The sequence below is a fragment of the Microchirus variegatus genome, assembly GCF_963457635.1.
Source record: "Microchirus variegatus genome assembly, chromosome: 4".
NCBI lineage: Eukaryota > Metazoa > Chordata > Actinopteri > Pleuronectiformes > Soleidae > Microchirus > Microchirus variegatus.
In genome coordinates, this window is record NC_139805.1 from 23,245,727 (window position 1) to 23,263,017 (window position 17,291).

The window sequence follows — 17,291 nt, forward strand, 5'->3', positions numbered from 1 at the left end:
TGACCTACATATCGTGGTATCATATTGTGACTTAAATATTGTGATAATATCGTATTGTGACTTAAATATCGTGATATTATCACATCATGACTTAAATATCGTGATGACATCATATTGTGATTTAAATATTGTGATTTCATATTGTGACTTAAATATCGTGATATATCGTATCGTGACTTAAATATGGCGACATATCGTGACTTGAAATATTGTGATATATCATCATAATATCGTATCGTGACTTAAATATCGTGATACAATTGTATAGTGACTTAAATATCGTGATATCATATTGTGACTTAAATATCGCAATATCATATTGTGACTAAATATCGTGATATCATATTGTTACTTAAATATCGCAATATTATATTGTAACTTAAATATCGCAATATCATATTGTGACTTAAATATCGTGATATCATATCGTGACTTAAATACCGTGATATCGTATTGTGATAATATCTTATTGTGACTTAAATATCGCAATAATATCATATTGTGACGTAAATATCATGATATTAATTTGTGACTTAAATACTGTGATAATATCATTTTGTGACTTAAATACCGTAATCATATCATGGTGATAATATCGTGATGATATCGTATCGTGACTTATATATCGTGATAATATCGTATCGTAGTGCCTCTGGCGATTCCCATCCCTAATATGTATGTGTACGCATGTCCCTATTTCTGCTCTTCTCCCAGCGAGATCAATTCTGTTTGCAGTGCAATGACAACACACAGGAGCTTCTCCACTCACATGTGACACATTCATCACAGAGCTGCTGAGTAACTGTCACCAGCTGTCATCCATCACCACACCTCCACCTCACACTGCTCACTCCCACAGCCACAACGCCTCATTAAGGTCAATTTAAAAAGATGACGAGAGATGAAAAGTAATCGGCTCAAAGTGAGTGATGAACAAAAACAAGGAAATATGGAGCAGAGCTGTTATGATGCTGGAAGCAAGCAGATGATGAGTCAGCGATGTGCAACAGTCAACACCAAGGTCAGCGTGTGATGTGTGTGCACTGTATGTATGCATGTACGGTGCAGTATTAATCAGGACGCGCTGCTGTGTCGAGGCTTCGCACTGAAATGAAACACACATGGTTTAAATCAAAGGCAGCTTCATAATTCATCCACAGTTTCCATAGAGATGGAGGCCTGCTTTGTGTACTGAGGAGCATGTGAAGGTGCTGCGGATGCCGTCAAAGGAAAAACAGTGACAACATGAAATGCTGCTGCTCCACTGCGTCTTCAAAGTGCAAGAATAATAGTCATCGTTTAGTCTCATTCGTTTGGTTTGCTGCTCATTGACAGGACAACACTGATTTCATCTCAGTGTGTATGTGATGGAAGAGGAGGACGATGTTCAAGTGAGTTTGTACATTATGTATACAGCTTATTCTTTAAGGAGTCAATGTCACCACTTTATCACAAGGTCAGCAAAACAGAGACAAACAGCTATTCACACTCACATTCACCTCTACAGTCCTCTACGTTAAAGTCCCCTACGTTAAAGTCCCCATATCACCGAAACTCAATCTGCAGGTCTTTGAAAGCAGTGATTTATAAAGTGAGAGGTGTGGCCCACCTGTTGGGATAAATATCTACTGCATGAGGGCCAAATGATCAAATACAAAAGCTTTTCAATTTAACCTCAAATAACCTTAAAATATCAACGCCTGCACAAAGTGCTTAGTTTTGCACTTTAAATATGCAGAGACCTGATTTAAAGTTATGTTCTACCCGTTTATGATGTAGACGTAAAACCAAACGAATAAATAAAATGTTTTGTGTATTGATCAGAGTTGTGACTTACAATTTGAAAATGGGAATACTAGGGGGAAAGGGAAGGAAACATTAAAGTCAGAAATTGCTCTTATTTTCCCCACCATCATATATGTTCACAAATGTAAAAAGAGTGCGAGTGTGTTTACAGACATGCAATGAAGTCTGGATATTTTCCTAAAATGAATCTGGAGGGGCTGTATGTAGTCGCTCAGGACATTTTTGGCTATGGGTCTTGCCAACTGCCTGTTCTAATTTCTGGAAATGTGTGAGCGGTGATCCCATGTGAGAGTACTGCTGGATTATGTCCGTCAAATTCTGTCATCATTGATATCTGGAATGAAATGCCGTGACTGAAAACTGTCGATGGGTTTAAATCATACATGTGTATGTAAATACTTAAGCATGTCTTGAATAAATCTGGTGTAACAGACATTTTTAACAGGAGTTATTTGTTGACATGAAATAGTGGGGGAAAAACGGGTTTTACCAATAAAATTAATTAAGTTTCCTCTCCAGTGAGCCAGGGTCGGGCTATTGTTCAATTGTAAGGGTAGGTCACACTAAATACCTGACAATTTAACCTTTACAGGCTGTTTTTTGGTGAAAAACTGCTACTTCTATCCTACTTTTCATTACTTTTCGTTAGCTAGTTAGCTAAGCTAGCTAGCTAGCTCTTAGAATCAGAAGTGAAGGTCAAGCATATGTATACATATACATACATATATGTATGTATATGTGTGCGTATGTATACATATTATGTATACATACGCACATATATACACATACATGTATACATACGTATACATTCACGTATACATACGTATACATTCACGTATATATACACATTAATGCATACATACGTATATATACACATTGACGCATACATACGTATATATACACATACACGTATACATATACGTATATATACACATACACGTATACATATACGTATATATACACATACACGTATACATATACGTATATATACACATACACGTATACATATATATACACATACACGTATACATATACGTATATATACACATACACGTATACATATACGTATATATACACATACACGTATACATATACGTATATATACACATACACGTATACATATACGTATATATACACATACACGTATACATATACGTATATATACACATACACGTATATACACGTATACATATACGTATATATACACATACACGTATACATACGTATATATACACATACACGTATACATACGTATATATACACATACACGTATACATACACATACACGTATACATACGTATATATACACATACACGTATACATACATATATATACACATACACGTATACATTCATATATACATGCATACATACAAACATACATATATACACACACATATATATTATTCTGCAGTATTGAATGCTATTTCCTTAAAGATAATGAAACATTAGGAGTTTGTTGCATGAGATTATTAATGTCCAACAGGTGGAGCTGCGACAGCAGCCACTTAGGTGAGTCGTGCTATAGTCTGACTAATGGCTGGATGCTCAGGCTCCTGTCAATGGTTTAAATGAGCAAATGTAGCCATGCAACACAGAAAAGCGCAGCCAGATTGTCTGCCTAATTGAGCGACTGGCTTCCCACCTGCACCCGTCAAGCACCAGTGCTGAAAAACAGTGTGTCAAACTGGGGGCGAAAAAAAGTAATTGGACAGAGAGGTGACACATATTTAAATAGGTGTCACTGCACAGAGCGCAGCACTGCAGCTCTTAATTGAGAAGTTAGCAGTGAGTGATGTTATCACATCAGGATTGAAATGTTTCCTCTGTGCTCAGACAATTTGCATATCATTACACGTCAACCGGTGAAAGGATACTCCCTTCTTTGCTTGTTTCTTGCATACTTTCCATCCCTGGAAGAGCAGCAGCCACGCGACGAAACAGCTGCAGAAAAGGGAAACAGAAGGAGGGGAAAAAAAAATAAATCAGGAAAACACGACATGAAAACTTTGTCAAAGTCGCGTGACAATAACGCTGACAAGTAGGCGGTAGAGCTGCCTACTCTTAATCCATTAGTAAAGGAATCACTAGAGTGTAGAGCACTAGATTAATCAGCTAGATTGTTTTATTTATCAAAGAGAACCATACTCTTTGATTTCAGCTTGTTAAATGTAATATTTCTTGAATATCTTTCATTTGGAGACAAAACTAAATATTTGAGGTTTTTAGGAGAAGCAAATTATTGATTTCTTTTTATCAAGTTCCTCTCCATCGTTTAAAATGATTTGAGCAAATCTGAATAAAAAACAACACATGACCATGTAGCTAAACATCTGAGGATAAAAAAAATTGTGGACTTATTATTTCACTGATTAGTTCTTAACACAATATCTCTGTGGGTGGCGACGACAGCGTTTTGTTGTTAGCGTCTAAAGTGAAGTGAAGAATAGCCTCCTCTTTCTGGGATGCTGTCTGCTGAGAAGAAGAGACGCCAACGCCATCCACTGACAGACACAGTACAGTCTGCATTATTGTCATTATTTACTCACCAAACAGACGGCCTTTGTTTTTATAAACAAACCCAAACCAATCACTGTCACCGAGTCAGACTGTTGTTTGGATTTGCAACCCACAAAATAAATCTCTCTCTCTGCACAGGGATTCAACGATGTACATTTTTAATTGCGATGAAAGCGCTGATAATAATTCAACTGCGATGAATTTCCATAAATAGGTCAATCATGAATACTTTACACACAGTAAACACATAGTGCTTGTGATTTATTTGTGCTGGCCTCTGTACAGTGATCTCAGGACCGTGTGATACATCAAATTCTTAAAATGATTGTTTTTGCACTTTAAAAAATATGTTCCCAATATGTGAATGTGAAAAATCGATTTATCTTAATCTGATTTTAGTGTGTTTTAGAGCTATTTTAGGAGCATATTTCTGTCTGCTTGTCGTCTAATCATGAGTGTAATTGAAGTACAGGACTCCATTAAACATTAAAGGGGACATAGTATACCCTATTTCTCCAAGTAAAAAAAAAAAAAAAAAAAAAGGTAAAAACAAAACTTAAAAAACAGGAAACTGTGGCACTGTGGAGCCAAGAATAGAACTTTTCGCGGACTTCCAGTTTTCTGGTACTATTGCTCTCGCCTGCACTCTCACGTGTTTTACGGACAAAGCGGAGCTCTGCGAGACAACAATTCCAGGAATTTAGCGCATTGTGACATCCCAATGAGCATGGAAGTCAACATCGCGTGTTTCATCTCCTGTACTTAGACTGAGGAGGACCACAAAAACATGAGTGAGTCGTCTTTTTTCACACTTTGCCGAATGATAGGACCTCCAGAGCCCCAAATTTAAATGATTAAAAAGTTGATTTTGCATAATATGTCTCCTTTAACTGAATGTGGTCTTGAACATTGGAGATGGGACTTCTAACTTTTTGTCACTATAATGTATGTTTTTTGGTGTATATGATATTTATTGCTATTTTAACACTTTGTACTCTGGTGACACAGTAAATACACTCTTTGAAATGGCGTCAACTGTGTTAAATTAAGAGCTTTGTGTAGATCACAGATGGATGGATCATCTTATCTCATTGACAAGGACAAGGACACAGTGTTCTATATAATACCTTCTTTGAACTCACCTGTTTGACGTTGTATCCCGTCTTGGCGCTCGTCTCTATGAACATGACACTCAGCTCTTTAGCCCTCTGTTCCCCTTCCTCGATTGTGATTTGCCTGTAAACAAAGGCAGGGGTTACATCAAGAATGCTGCAGAACACACGATAGGTTCTAATTATACCCTGTTAAAAAAACAAAATGAGGACACTTGATTTTCTCATATCAGCACGCTGCATACACAAAAGTCACAGTGAGGCCGTGATAACTGTAGCTGAGGCTCCTGTTGTTCTAAGCTAGTGTGAACACACCAGACCTAATTAACTAATGACTGAGAATGATTAATTACATTGTCCTGGGAGAAATTAATAACAGCTAATTTGCATCACGTTTAATTATACTGGCAGTGACTGTTTGGCTCTTGTTGTGAAAAGGAGGCAACATCAGGTGTCCAATAATACAAACAGAGAGATTCACACAGCGCTGCTGCTGCTGCTGACTCCCCATCCCCACACACACATCCCCAACGACAGTCAGCAGGTTCGTTAAGACAACTTGTCTTAATCAGGCGACCACTGCTCTTCTGCAAAAAACAACAAAACAGTCTCTTTGTTTCTTTCAACGCAAAAGAAAAAAAGAGCCGTGTGCTAAACTAAAAATATCACCCGACTAAACACACGCCGACATCGACTTCCGTGCTGCTTTTATTTAACTGGCCCTCCTCACTTTAAAATAACACTCCCTTTGTATTTTAAGCACAGGAGGAAGACAAACACGGTATTTGTGAGTCAGGAAAAAGACTTTCCTCCTGTGCGACTGAGACACACCGCACTGAAGACGTATTTACATAATAACAGCACCTGACTGAGTTCCAGCACCGTCTCTGTGGCTATTTCTGGATGCATGCGCCCAACTTTAAACAACAGTGAGGATTATTCATCATCATCACCATCAGACAGGCAGGCAGTTGGCAAGACAATTACATAATAAATGCACAATATGTAGCATCCAAGAGGCATTAATGCAGCTCAGTCCCAAAATATGTGACTGCTGCGATAAAGCCAGTGGCGCAGTGCTGTGGTCAGGTCACTAAATCTCCTCTGTGAGTTGAGACATGAGTCCCCAGTGTTTGAGTCTGAGTCACAGAAGAAGAGCCTCAGGCAAATCCAAGTTACATCCCCATTATCTTAGTCTGAGTCATCAGAGAGGAGTCTGAATCCTGCTCCAAAATGGCCTCCAGTGCTCCATTTAGAGCTCACATACATGTAAAAAAAAAGGTGCTATATCAAACACAAATGACACAATGTCACTGTTTCAAAGGGTTTATTTAAAGGCATAAGTACACTTCAGAAATAAGGGTTCCAAAAGTGTCCTTCTACAAGGGCTGAGGTTCTACCTGGAATCATTTGCTTCTGAAAAGCCCTTTCCTGAAGAAAGAGTTTTTCAAGGGTTCTTGGTAACACTAATGGTTCCAGTAAGAGCCATTTTGATCCAGAGAACCCTTTAAATCCCCATTCCTGTATAAAGTATTTTAAAAGGGTTCCAGGTGGTTCTACCTGGAGCCAAAAAGGGTTCTCCTATGAGGGCAAGCCGAAGAACCTTATATGGTTCTTCTTAGCACTTTTATTTCTAAGAGTGTAGAATCTGGTGTAAAATCTGTGTAAAGTCAAAGATTTACAGCCTCTTTTTTTAGGCATCTCAGCACTGTAGGCTGTGAACACATGTACCTGCAAGCAATAATATATGCTAATAATATGCATATAAGGGCAGAACATATGCCAAGTTCAAGTCCTGAGAAGTCCTATTAGACTGCACCAGTGATTTCTTCATCCTCATGTGTAGATAAGGGAGCACAACCACCAAAAACTCAAGAAAAACAAAGCTGATTTTATTAAAATCAGCTTCATAATTATTTCTATTTCTTTTTTTGTATGTCTTTCAGCTGCTCCCTCTCTAGGGGTCGCCATAGCAGATGATCTACACATTGATTTGGCTGATTTTTAATGCCAGATCCTCCCATTTATCTGGGTTTAGGACCACAAGACTGTATGTGCCTCCCCCTGTGGCTGGGGGGGTCAACAAGCTAAGTTCTCTTTCCGTTTGGCTATAGGCCGCGCCAATTATTATTTCTACCTCCTATTAATAAAAGATAAAAATAATTGATTTTATAGACAGTCGTTCAAATGCAAAACGTCTTGACGTTTGATGAGAAGCAAACGGCGTAAAAGTTTTTGATGAAGCGATTGCGTATGAACTTCCCAGCACAGAACTGCTGACAGACACATTATCGACAAGCCGGTGAACACAGAGGATCATTTAGAAGCGACAGAGCTGGAAATTTCCCTCGGTAATTACAGCCAACACAAAGCAGAGCTGAAGAGACAACGAGCGTTAGACTGACATTTGCCAGGTGGTTAAAAAAAAAAAAGTGATTTCATTCTCAAAGTCCTCAGAGAGGGATCTGGACACATTTTCATTTGTGTTCATGTTCATTTCCTGTTCGTAGCTATTAGCAGTGTACACATGCCTGACTTTTTTAATTATCACTAATTACCTTGGTATTGTTTCTTGAGGCTAATTGATGAAAATGTATATGCAAATCCGTGTTACAAATTGTGAAATAAAAATCCTGCATCCAGCCTCTTAATCACATCTGCTCCAAGTTTCTCCGATCCTGCTGGACAAAGGCAAACACACTTCATTCACACACACTGATGTGACACAAGCTTCATCAGATTACTTATTATTGGATGGCTGTTTTTTCACCACAGTACACAAGCATGACAAGACAAACTACATTAACTTTAAACCTGACTTCACACTAAAGTATTTGCAGTAAAGCAGATTTAATTAATTCACAACCTTAACAAGTGCTGTCACGGAAAAAAAAAAGAAGAAAATCCATGAGCGTCGTGAACATCACACCAGGCTGTCGATGCCTTCTTTCTTGTGAGGCAGGAGCCACGCTAGATTCCCCTTCTGCAGGGCTTTGGGGACTCTTTAGAAGCTTAACTGTGCATATTTTATTTCCCATAGGCACTGAGAATTGTGAAGAGCTCCACCACACATGAATGAGCAAACTAACAAACGCAAAGAAAAGCCCTGATCTCATAGACAAGGTTGTAAAGAGCACCTGAGCATCTTTTCACAGCAAAAAAACGCACAATTAAAACAGCAATCTCTTCTTACCCTAAACCCCATCACCCACCATGGTGTTTCCGGTCTTTAACCAAGCTCTAAGCCACTTTATTTCCACTCATGTCAATTCACGTACCAAGTTTTCTCCGCATATTCTTTTAAAATCCTCTTAATCAGTGAAGGAACAGTCATAACAGCATTTATCATCTCTCTCTCTCTCTCTCTCTCTCTCTCTCTCTGGAGGCAGACCTTTCACGACCAGCCCTGTGACTGAGTGTCAACATAATTAACCTGAACTTGTCATAAATCAAATATTTATAAGATTCTGAATGATTGGTCAATACACTGCACCCTGGAAAATGGGGGCACTGTAATATGAAAAGCAGTCAAATATCTATCCAATGTGTCTGCAATGACTCAGGCAGCAGTGAATCTGATTTAGCTCCAATTAGGAGAGGATGCTGAGGTCATGTTAAGGCAGTAAATGTCATTTTCTTCCTTAGTTCAAGACCATTATTAAAACTGAACGGCAATAAAAAACTACGGATTATATTTAAATTGAAAGGGAAATGTTAAATCATACAAATCTGTTTTGATGGACTGTTACTTGGGTTGAATCTATTCTATGAGGTTGTTCAGTCAGACCAAGAGTAGAGAAATAGATATTAAGTCTTTGTTTTCCTCTAACTATAGTTTTTTGTCCTCTTTGTCTATGCCTTTATTGCAGCAATGATTTTTTTTATTGACAGACGCAGAGAAATGCAGCCTGGAAACTGCCATCAGCAGCAGTTTTCTTGATTTCTCTTCACTCAGTTACATGTTGGATCTAAAGCAAGAATATTCCACAGGGGAATTTGGCCTGGACATGCTCACAATACTAACTGTATATGTGGCTGCACTGCATGCTACCTGCTCGAGAATGCTGTTTCAGGCTAGTTCTTAAAGCTATAGTACATACCTTTTAAAGCCGAACTATGCAGGATTTATACCCTAATTTAACATTTAACAGCCATTGTGATGGTTAAATGTCTTGTTGTCACATTTTACATAACAACAATGCGTTGGAAGAAGCACATCGTGTGAGTAAAGCGTGACATTTTCATGAAAACACAAAGAAGCACTCGTGAACAGTTCTTAAAGTGGATTCTACTGCTAAAAAATAAAAGTAGGACTTGACAATCATATTTCTGTCTCAATCATGATTTTAGCTTCTCACAGCATCACTACTCTGTGTGACTGGGGAGGGGCAGGGAGAAAATATATCGACATAGCAGCATTTTGGCAATTACTCACAAGTCCACAGGGGGTGATATAGGTTGCGCATTGGAGCCTTTAATTAAAATGCATACTACTGAAAAGTCAGTATATCCGAATATGCTGGAGAATTATTAATATCTGTGAAGTGGATTAACTTGTTTTCAAAAAAGGAAAAGAGCATTTAGATGGAAAGGTAATAAGAAAAGCTACTGGTGCATACAGTAGGCAACCTTCATATATTCTGGCACTAGGACAAAAGTGTTTTCATTCTACCTCCATTTTTTTATATACATCATTCCACTATTGCAGGAAAATCTCCTCAGCATTTTCTCACCTCCTCACTACAGCCAACATGCTGTCAGTAAACATACGTTTGAGGCTGTATTTAAAAAATGTTATTTCTGGGTTTCATTGCACCATTATGATGAAGAAATGTGAAGAACTGGAAATCTGTGGTTCATGGGCACATGTAGACACTGGAGGACGTTATCATTCCGAGGTGTGGGATATGATTAACTTAATTTGCAACCATTTTTCTGACATTTTATGGACCAAAACACTGATTTCATTGTAAAAACAACTGTTAGTGCAGCCCCTAATCAACAAGAACTAACAATGAACAATGTCCCCCTCATGTCACATCATCATCACATCCTAACGCTGAACTAAAGCAGAATATGCTAATGAGAATATTCATTAAATCTGATGCATTATGCAGCATATACACATTTTACATACCTGTCTTTTATATATATATATATATAGAAAATCAATAGGTCCTGATATCAAATTAGTCTGGTAAAATAATGAGGAATTGTATAGTCTCAAGACAATTATTTCTATAATGAGTAACTCACTTCACCGTCTTATCAGACCATGGACTCTGCAGGGACGGTCTTTTCAGTCAATCTGTTCTCATCATACTTTGTGCTCATTTAGCTGAATGCTGCCACAGACACGTTTGCACATCATCATCATCATCGTTGCCATGGTGTCAAGACATAAAGGGAAATGTGGAGCAAAATGTGACATAATTCTTCCCGGCAGTGATCGCATACCTCTTATCTGCCAGATCTGTTTTATTGCCGACGAGCATAATGATGACATCACTTCCCCGCTCCGTCCTGACATCGTCGATCCATTTTGACGTCTGCTGGAATGAGTTCACGTCTGTTGGGAGAGTGAGGGAGACATAAAGCAGAGGAGGGTGGCCAAACTACTCATACAAGTGAGGTGTTTGAAATAGAATACTTGCAGACATTTAACAGTTGAACTGGAAGCAGCACTCACTTGTAATGTCGTATACCACCACAGCTACAGTGGAGTCCCGTATGTAGCTGGGAATGAGGCTCCTGAAGCGCTCTTGTCCTGCCGTGTCCCACAGCTGCAACCTCACCTGGGGTTCAGAGAGGGAAAGCTGAGGAGGCTGAGATTATTTAGAAAGTCAGAGAGCCTGGGAACAGTAGGCCCCCCTCCATACACACCCACACACACACATACACACTACACAGTACATATACACAACAAACGTGTGTTATTGTATACGAGTGGACCTCTCCTGAAACTGTCAAACTCGTATAGCCACAGGAAAAAGTCCAGACAGGTCTGAAATGTACTCATCTAAATGCAGTCGTGATGAGCACTGCTGGGTTAGGTTTGAGTGCATTATTGTGAGAATGACCAGTGCAGCAGTATGTCGTTTCTCTGTGAGAGACTGAGTTACTGCAATAAAAAACACTGTGTATATATATATCTATATATAAAGATATATACACATTCAAACATATACACATATATATATATATACATTATAAACACAATCATGGATACATATATACACATATACACGCATACATACATTTATATATGTACACACATACATTTACATATATAGACATACATACATATATATATATACACACATATATAAGCATATATACACACACACACACACACATATACATGTACACACACACATTCTGAATGTAACTGAGGTTCTTACCGTTCGATCTTCCAAGTACATGGTTTTCGATAGGAAGTCGATTCCAATTGTGGCCTAGTTTAGGGAACAGAAGACATTCCTGGATCAGCATCACTGTAAACGCCATGAAGAGCAATCAGAGAACGACTGTATTTACAGTACCAGGGAACAAAAGGATGGAAAGTAAAGTTCCGTGGTTCAATGCAGTGTGTTCACACCAAACGCAAAAAAAAAAAAATCTGTCACGCAACCAGGTTACGTGCAAAAACAAGGCACGACAGCATGATGGATGCGTCAGATCAAAATGCAAAATGACATGACACAATTTAATGATAAAAATCCAAATTGTTGGCCAATAAATATCATAGAACAAATGAAATACAGTGGAATCCAATGTTAAGTCACTGTAAAAAGTTTATTTTTAACTTTTGAGTCAACGCTTTGGAGTGTCCGCAAATATTACACTTCACTAATCAGAACCATATTGTTTCAATGTGTAGTTTGTGTATTTTGTGTGGTTTGGACTGCCCAACAATCATGGCTCATACCATTTCACATTATCCACTTAGTGCAGGAATCTAAACATTTCTGTATCGTTTACTTTCTGCCGCCAGACCCGCCCGCTCGCCACGATATCATTATGTGATCTAGCTTGATTTAAAAAGTGGTAAAACTGCAGATATGGGTTTGTTGCTTTAACTGAATTTTCTTATGAAGAAAGAAAAGAAAAAAACTTCATAGCAGGAAACAGAAAAGTTTTTAATGACACACTGACACTGAATGACAGCTGGCCAAGGCTGATGCGGTTTGTGCCTTTTTCATGTGGTGCATCCAGGTGTTTGGCGTGTCAGTGTGTGCGTGAGTGCGCGGGGGTGAGGGTGTAAAGGACTCGATGGTTGCTTGAGTCGGTCTAAACTTGGATCATGCCGCAGTACCCAGCTGTATGGTTCTACTCTACGTGACCCGGGCTTGCAAACGGCAGCAGCAGCCAGCTGGAGCTTGTACAGATAGGTCTGCCAGGTTGACAGGGAACGACCTGCAGGCATTTACTCTGAGACATGCCAGAGAATGACTTGTACCGTGACACATTTAATATGTTTTTGCACTGATCCTTTTTTCTTAAAACTAGCTAGGCAACATACTTTTGGAGATATGGATCAATAATTCTATAATAAACGCTATCAAGTGATCTGAGAGAGAAAACTGGATTTCTGCAGCTCCTCCAGGCTCTGTTTCCAATCTTGGACAAATGTGGCCTATAACAGGAGACCTTGACCAATCACAGGACACTTTAGGGAGACAGACAGGGCTCCCCATTGGCTGCCGCTATTCTAGCATTGGTGCCAACTACATACGAACAAAACAATTGTTTTTATGTCTGTCAAATTCTGTGATCATTGGCATGATGTGACAGGATGTTGGTCTGGTATTAGCAACCTGTCAATCAGAAGGTCAAACTAAATATTTTAGTGCAGGGGTGTCAAACTCATTTTAGTCCAGGGGTCACATACAACACAATTTGATCTCAAGTGAGCCGGACCAATATGATAATAGCATAAGAACCTATAAACAACAAGATCTCCAAATGTTTCCCTTTGTTTCACATTTAATGAAGTATCTTTTTAAAAAGCGTATCATGAACAACCTGAAATTTCTTGAGAAAAATAAGTTCAATTTCAACAATATTACACAAAAGCTTACCACGTACACATGTGCATAACAACGCACAGATCAGTGGCTCTACAAAAGGCACAATACATTTAGTCATAGCTATCTGCAACCGGAGTCCAGGCAGTCCGTTTACCAGTTAGCTCCGTTAGCGTGCCTACAGTCGAACTGGAGCGGTCTGTTTATTAAACGAAAAAAAGAGCAGCGCCACAAATAACCAGCGTACCTGTGTACTGCGTATGTGGATTGGATCCTCAAGTGGGCTGGTTCTGGCCCCGTGGGCTGTATGTTTGGCACCCCTTCTTTAGTGTGGGAGGGGCTTGGATAAGTGCAACTCGTATATTTAACGAATTAGAGCCTGATGCTCAATCATCATCTATTTTTCTGCCTACTGCAGCTTTAAGCGAGATAGTGTATCTGTTGTGTTTTGCTGACATGAGGCAGTCCAGCTGGTTTTGCCCACTGCTAACTGCCAACTTGGATAAAACTGGGCATCAGCAACTTCATAATGCACTTGTTTCATTTCGACGACAGCTGCCACAATGGACTGAAGAACGGGATGTTAGACCAAAAACTGTACAGCTAAAACAAAAAAACCTGAGTATACACCGCTGCATACAAGAGTATAGTAATTTAAAATAAAATAGAAATAGTAGGAAGTTTACAGGCAGACTAAGCACAGTTTCCTTTTTCAGCTAATAATAAAAGCTTGCTAAGTTACAGTTTGATTATAGACATAATAAATAGAAGAGAGCAGAGAGATACTGCAGGAGTTTTCTCTTCTCTCTCTCTCTCTCTCTCTACCCTTCTACAGTTTTAAATATAGAATCCCACACAGAGAACCATAAATGTACAGATAAGATCGCCAGAAATTATTAATGTTCCTTTTAAATAATTCACCAGCACACGTCGTTAGAGGACAGACCAGGAACTCTCATTCTGCCAGTGACAAGGGCAAAAAAGCTTTTAACACGTCTGAGGGATGTGAGGTATATTTTTAACTACATCTAAGGATGGGTCGTATTTCTGATTTGAAATACGTATTTTAAATGCAAAATATGATTTTGTAATTTTTATTTTATTAAGAGGATGAAAATGCCTTCAGACAGCTGGAAAAAAGGTCACAGATGCCATTACTTTTTGGAAAGTGGAAATATACATTTAATGGGATGTATTGGCCCTTTAAGGGTATTTCAATCAGTAAAATGACTGGAGAGGTGTAATCTACCAAAATAACCTTTAAGGTCACAAGGTAGGAGCTGCATTCAGTTTTTGTAAGTGCAAAAGAGCAATTTATGGGTTGCACTGGCCCTTTAAGGGTGTCACAACAGATAAAAAGGGACTGGGTGAGGTATAATCTGCCAAATATTACCATTATGAAGGAAACCAAGTGATTTTGAAGCAGATAAAATGTTTAGGTTACACGATAGGAGCTGCAATCACTTCCTGGCAATCGTAAAACAACATTATATGGGGCTGGTAAGAGCAGGTAAAATAATACAGTCATGAAGATTATTGTAAAAGAGATCGTTTCTTTATTTTTAATATACAGCATCCATAAATCATGTTAATTATAGTCTAGTTTCCAAATATAAACAAGGATATTTGTCATGCATGACAGCGCTATAAACTACAAACACTTATTTGGCCACAGTTGTGAATATAGGGAAAATGTTAGAAACTATTTTAAGTTTGACGAAGACAAACCGTTGCTTATTTTCAGCTCAGATTTTTATTTTATTTTGCATTTACTCTGCTCGCACACAAGCAGATCTGCCTCCTCAGCAGAGAATCATTCACTTTGCCAGTTTCCTGCACTCGCCATTTAAATAGCAATGAGCCAGGCACAGGCACAGGCACACCTGACTTTTAAAAGGGAATAACAAGTGGAACTCTGGCTTAATTGATGTTACGCCCCAAAACATACCTTCCAATAACTCAGACACTAAATACAACTCCTTTGCATCTTGCGCCGAGATTATGCGCTGTGTAAATGGCAAAATTGCAGTTGGACACGCCCTAATGTGTTCATGCACGCACTTTAGACCATGCACTTTAAATCTTATAAATAGGACCCATAGGGTTTAAGTTTGTAGCCATTTTTCTGGAATTCTGCCTGTGGACTTCTGAGAGAGAGCAAGAGAGAGCAACAAAGCCGTCTGCTTTGTCACACAACAGACTTTTTTATCTACAGTCTTTCAGTCAGTTTTGTGTTGTTTATCTCTCTTTTACTGTAGTGATCCTTGTCTAAACTGCATCCAGGAAATGTGGAGCTGTGAGGTGCAGACAAAGACAGACTGGTACAAGCTGGCACACGGTCAGGCAGCTGTTTAACGGAGCACTGTTGGCAGAGCACGCTTTTTTCAATATTGGACGGCCACGCTCATGAGAAGCTGAAATGTGATTGAGATTTAAAAAAGAATATATATGATTGTGAACTACCACTGAATGATGAGCATTATTTTTAGCAGAAGAATCCACTCCTGAAACTTTCTGTGGGTACTTCTTTAGTATTTTCAGGCTGCTTTTGAAACAGTCTCGCTTTACTCACCGTCTGTGCATCTTCTGCCTCGTCTGCACAGTCCTGATGCGTCAATCTTTACAGTGCGAAAACTGCTATACTGACAAACACTGTGGCTCGTTAGCTCCCATAGACCGGAAGTTCCAATTAACGCCGTTTTCTGGTGTGTATCTGCGTCATTACATCGTTCATCAAGCCCTAAATTTTCAAAACAAACAGTTCAGCCACTGCTGTGAACGCTGGGTCTTATTGTAATCTCAGGCTGAAAAAAACAGGAATCGTGACGTAAGGATCCCGTCTCCTGCACCGCAGATCCTCCTGCTCCAGGCACTAGTCCCGGCACATCCGGTTGTTTCACAGTGTCTTCTGACTCCAGGTCAGACTACGGCGGTGAGTTGTGACAAAGCCATTTTTAAACATTGTTAAAACAATGTTTTGATAATGAGAAGCAGTGCATCCACCGTTCCAAAGGGGGAGCTGAGCCTCCGAGAGCTGACGTGCTAATTACATCACTTCCAGGTACCTGGCCAATCATAAGACAGTTGGGAAAGCTCTCGTTGGCTGGCCAATCACAACACAGTTCTGTCTTCTGGGGGTGAGATTTCAGCCTGAAACAGACTGACGAGAGCTTCAGTGAGGAGAGATTTCGATCGCCTCGTTTGCAGCAACTAGGAGGTTTTTGACCATAAAAACAAGTTAATGTATGTAAGTAGACTTCCATAACTCACAAATATGTGCGATAGGATGACTCTACGGGAGCTTTAATTCTTGCAGGACGATGTGGTCATCGTTTGACTTTGCAGTGTGATGAATGTTTGCACCGACCATGAAACGATTTTGACTGGTGGTTTTCCAACTGTTGTATTTCTACCTTCATGAAAGGAGAGAATACGAATATATCCAGCACCGCTCCCACCAGGACTTTCAAGGTCCTCCATCTGGCAGAGCCACTGGCAAACCAGCAGACCTTGAGACTCAGCGAGCAAGCTGGCAGTTGCTCGCTGTGGGTTAGAACACACAGCAGTTTATGGACACACAGCAAATCTGATTAATCTGAAGTTTGCTGCTGGCACACAGAGAAACCCGTCAGTATACAATCATGCTGCCTGCTTCAGACAGCCAGATTTACTAAATTTGTAAATTTGTGATCAGTGTAAGTGCTTTTAAAAATCAATCTGTTTGATATGTTACTCATGTCACTAAGCAGTATGAATACATATTTTTAAATATAGTTAGCCTAGTTAGCATAATAAGTCATTTTTTTGGTCATTGTGATATCTGCCTA

At 39.2% G+C, this 17,291-nt stretch overlaps 1 protein-coding gene across 2 annotated transcripts in view; it reads right to left on the bottom strand.

Annotated features, from left to right (window-relative positions):
* The window catches only part of rab6ba (RAB6B, member RAS oncogene family a), a gene marked incomplete at its 5' end in the record, with an annotated part of 49,346 nt that overhangs the window by 4,345 nt on the left and 27,710 nt on the right, over positions 1 to 17,291 (bottom strand). Inside the window, 5 exons of one of the 2 annotated variants that reach the window (XM_083887864.1) lie at positions 3,683 to 3,749; positions 5,468 to 5,561; positions 10,895 to 11,006; positions 11,127 to 11,232; positions 11,839 to 11,892. In XM_083887864.1, the coding sequence (XP_083743990.1) occupies positions 3,683 to 3,749; positions 5,468 to 5,561; positions 10,895 to 11,006; positions 11,127 to 11,232; positions 11,839 to 11,892 (433 nt within the window). The remainder of the gene's footprint in view (positions 1 to 3,682; positions 3,750 to 5,467; positions 5,562 to 10,894; positions 11,007 to 11,126; positions 11,233 to 11,838; positions 11,893 to 17,291) is intronic. The other variant, XM_083887865.1, reaches the window with a different exon arrangement.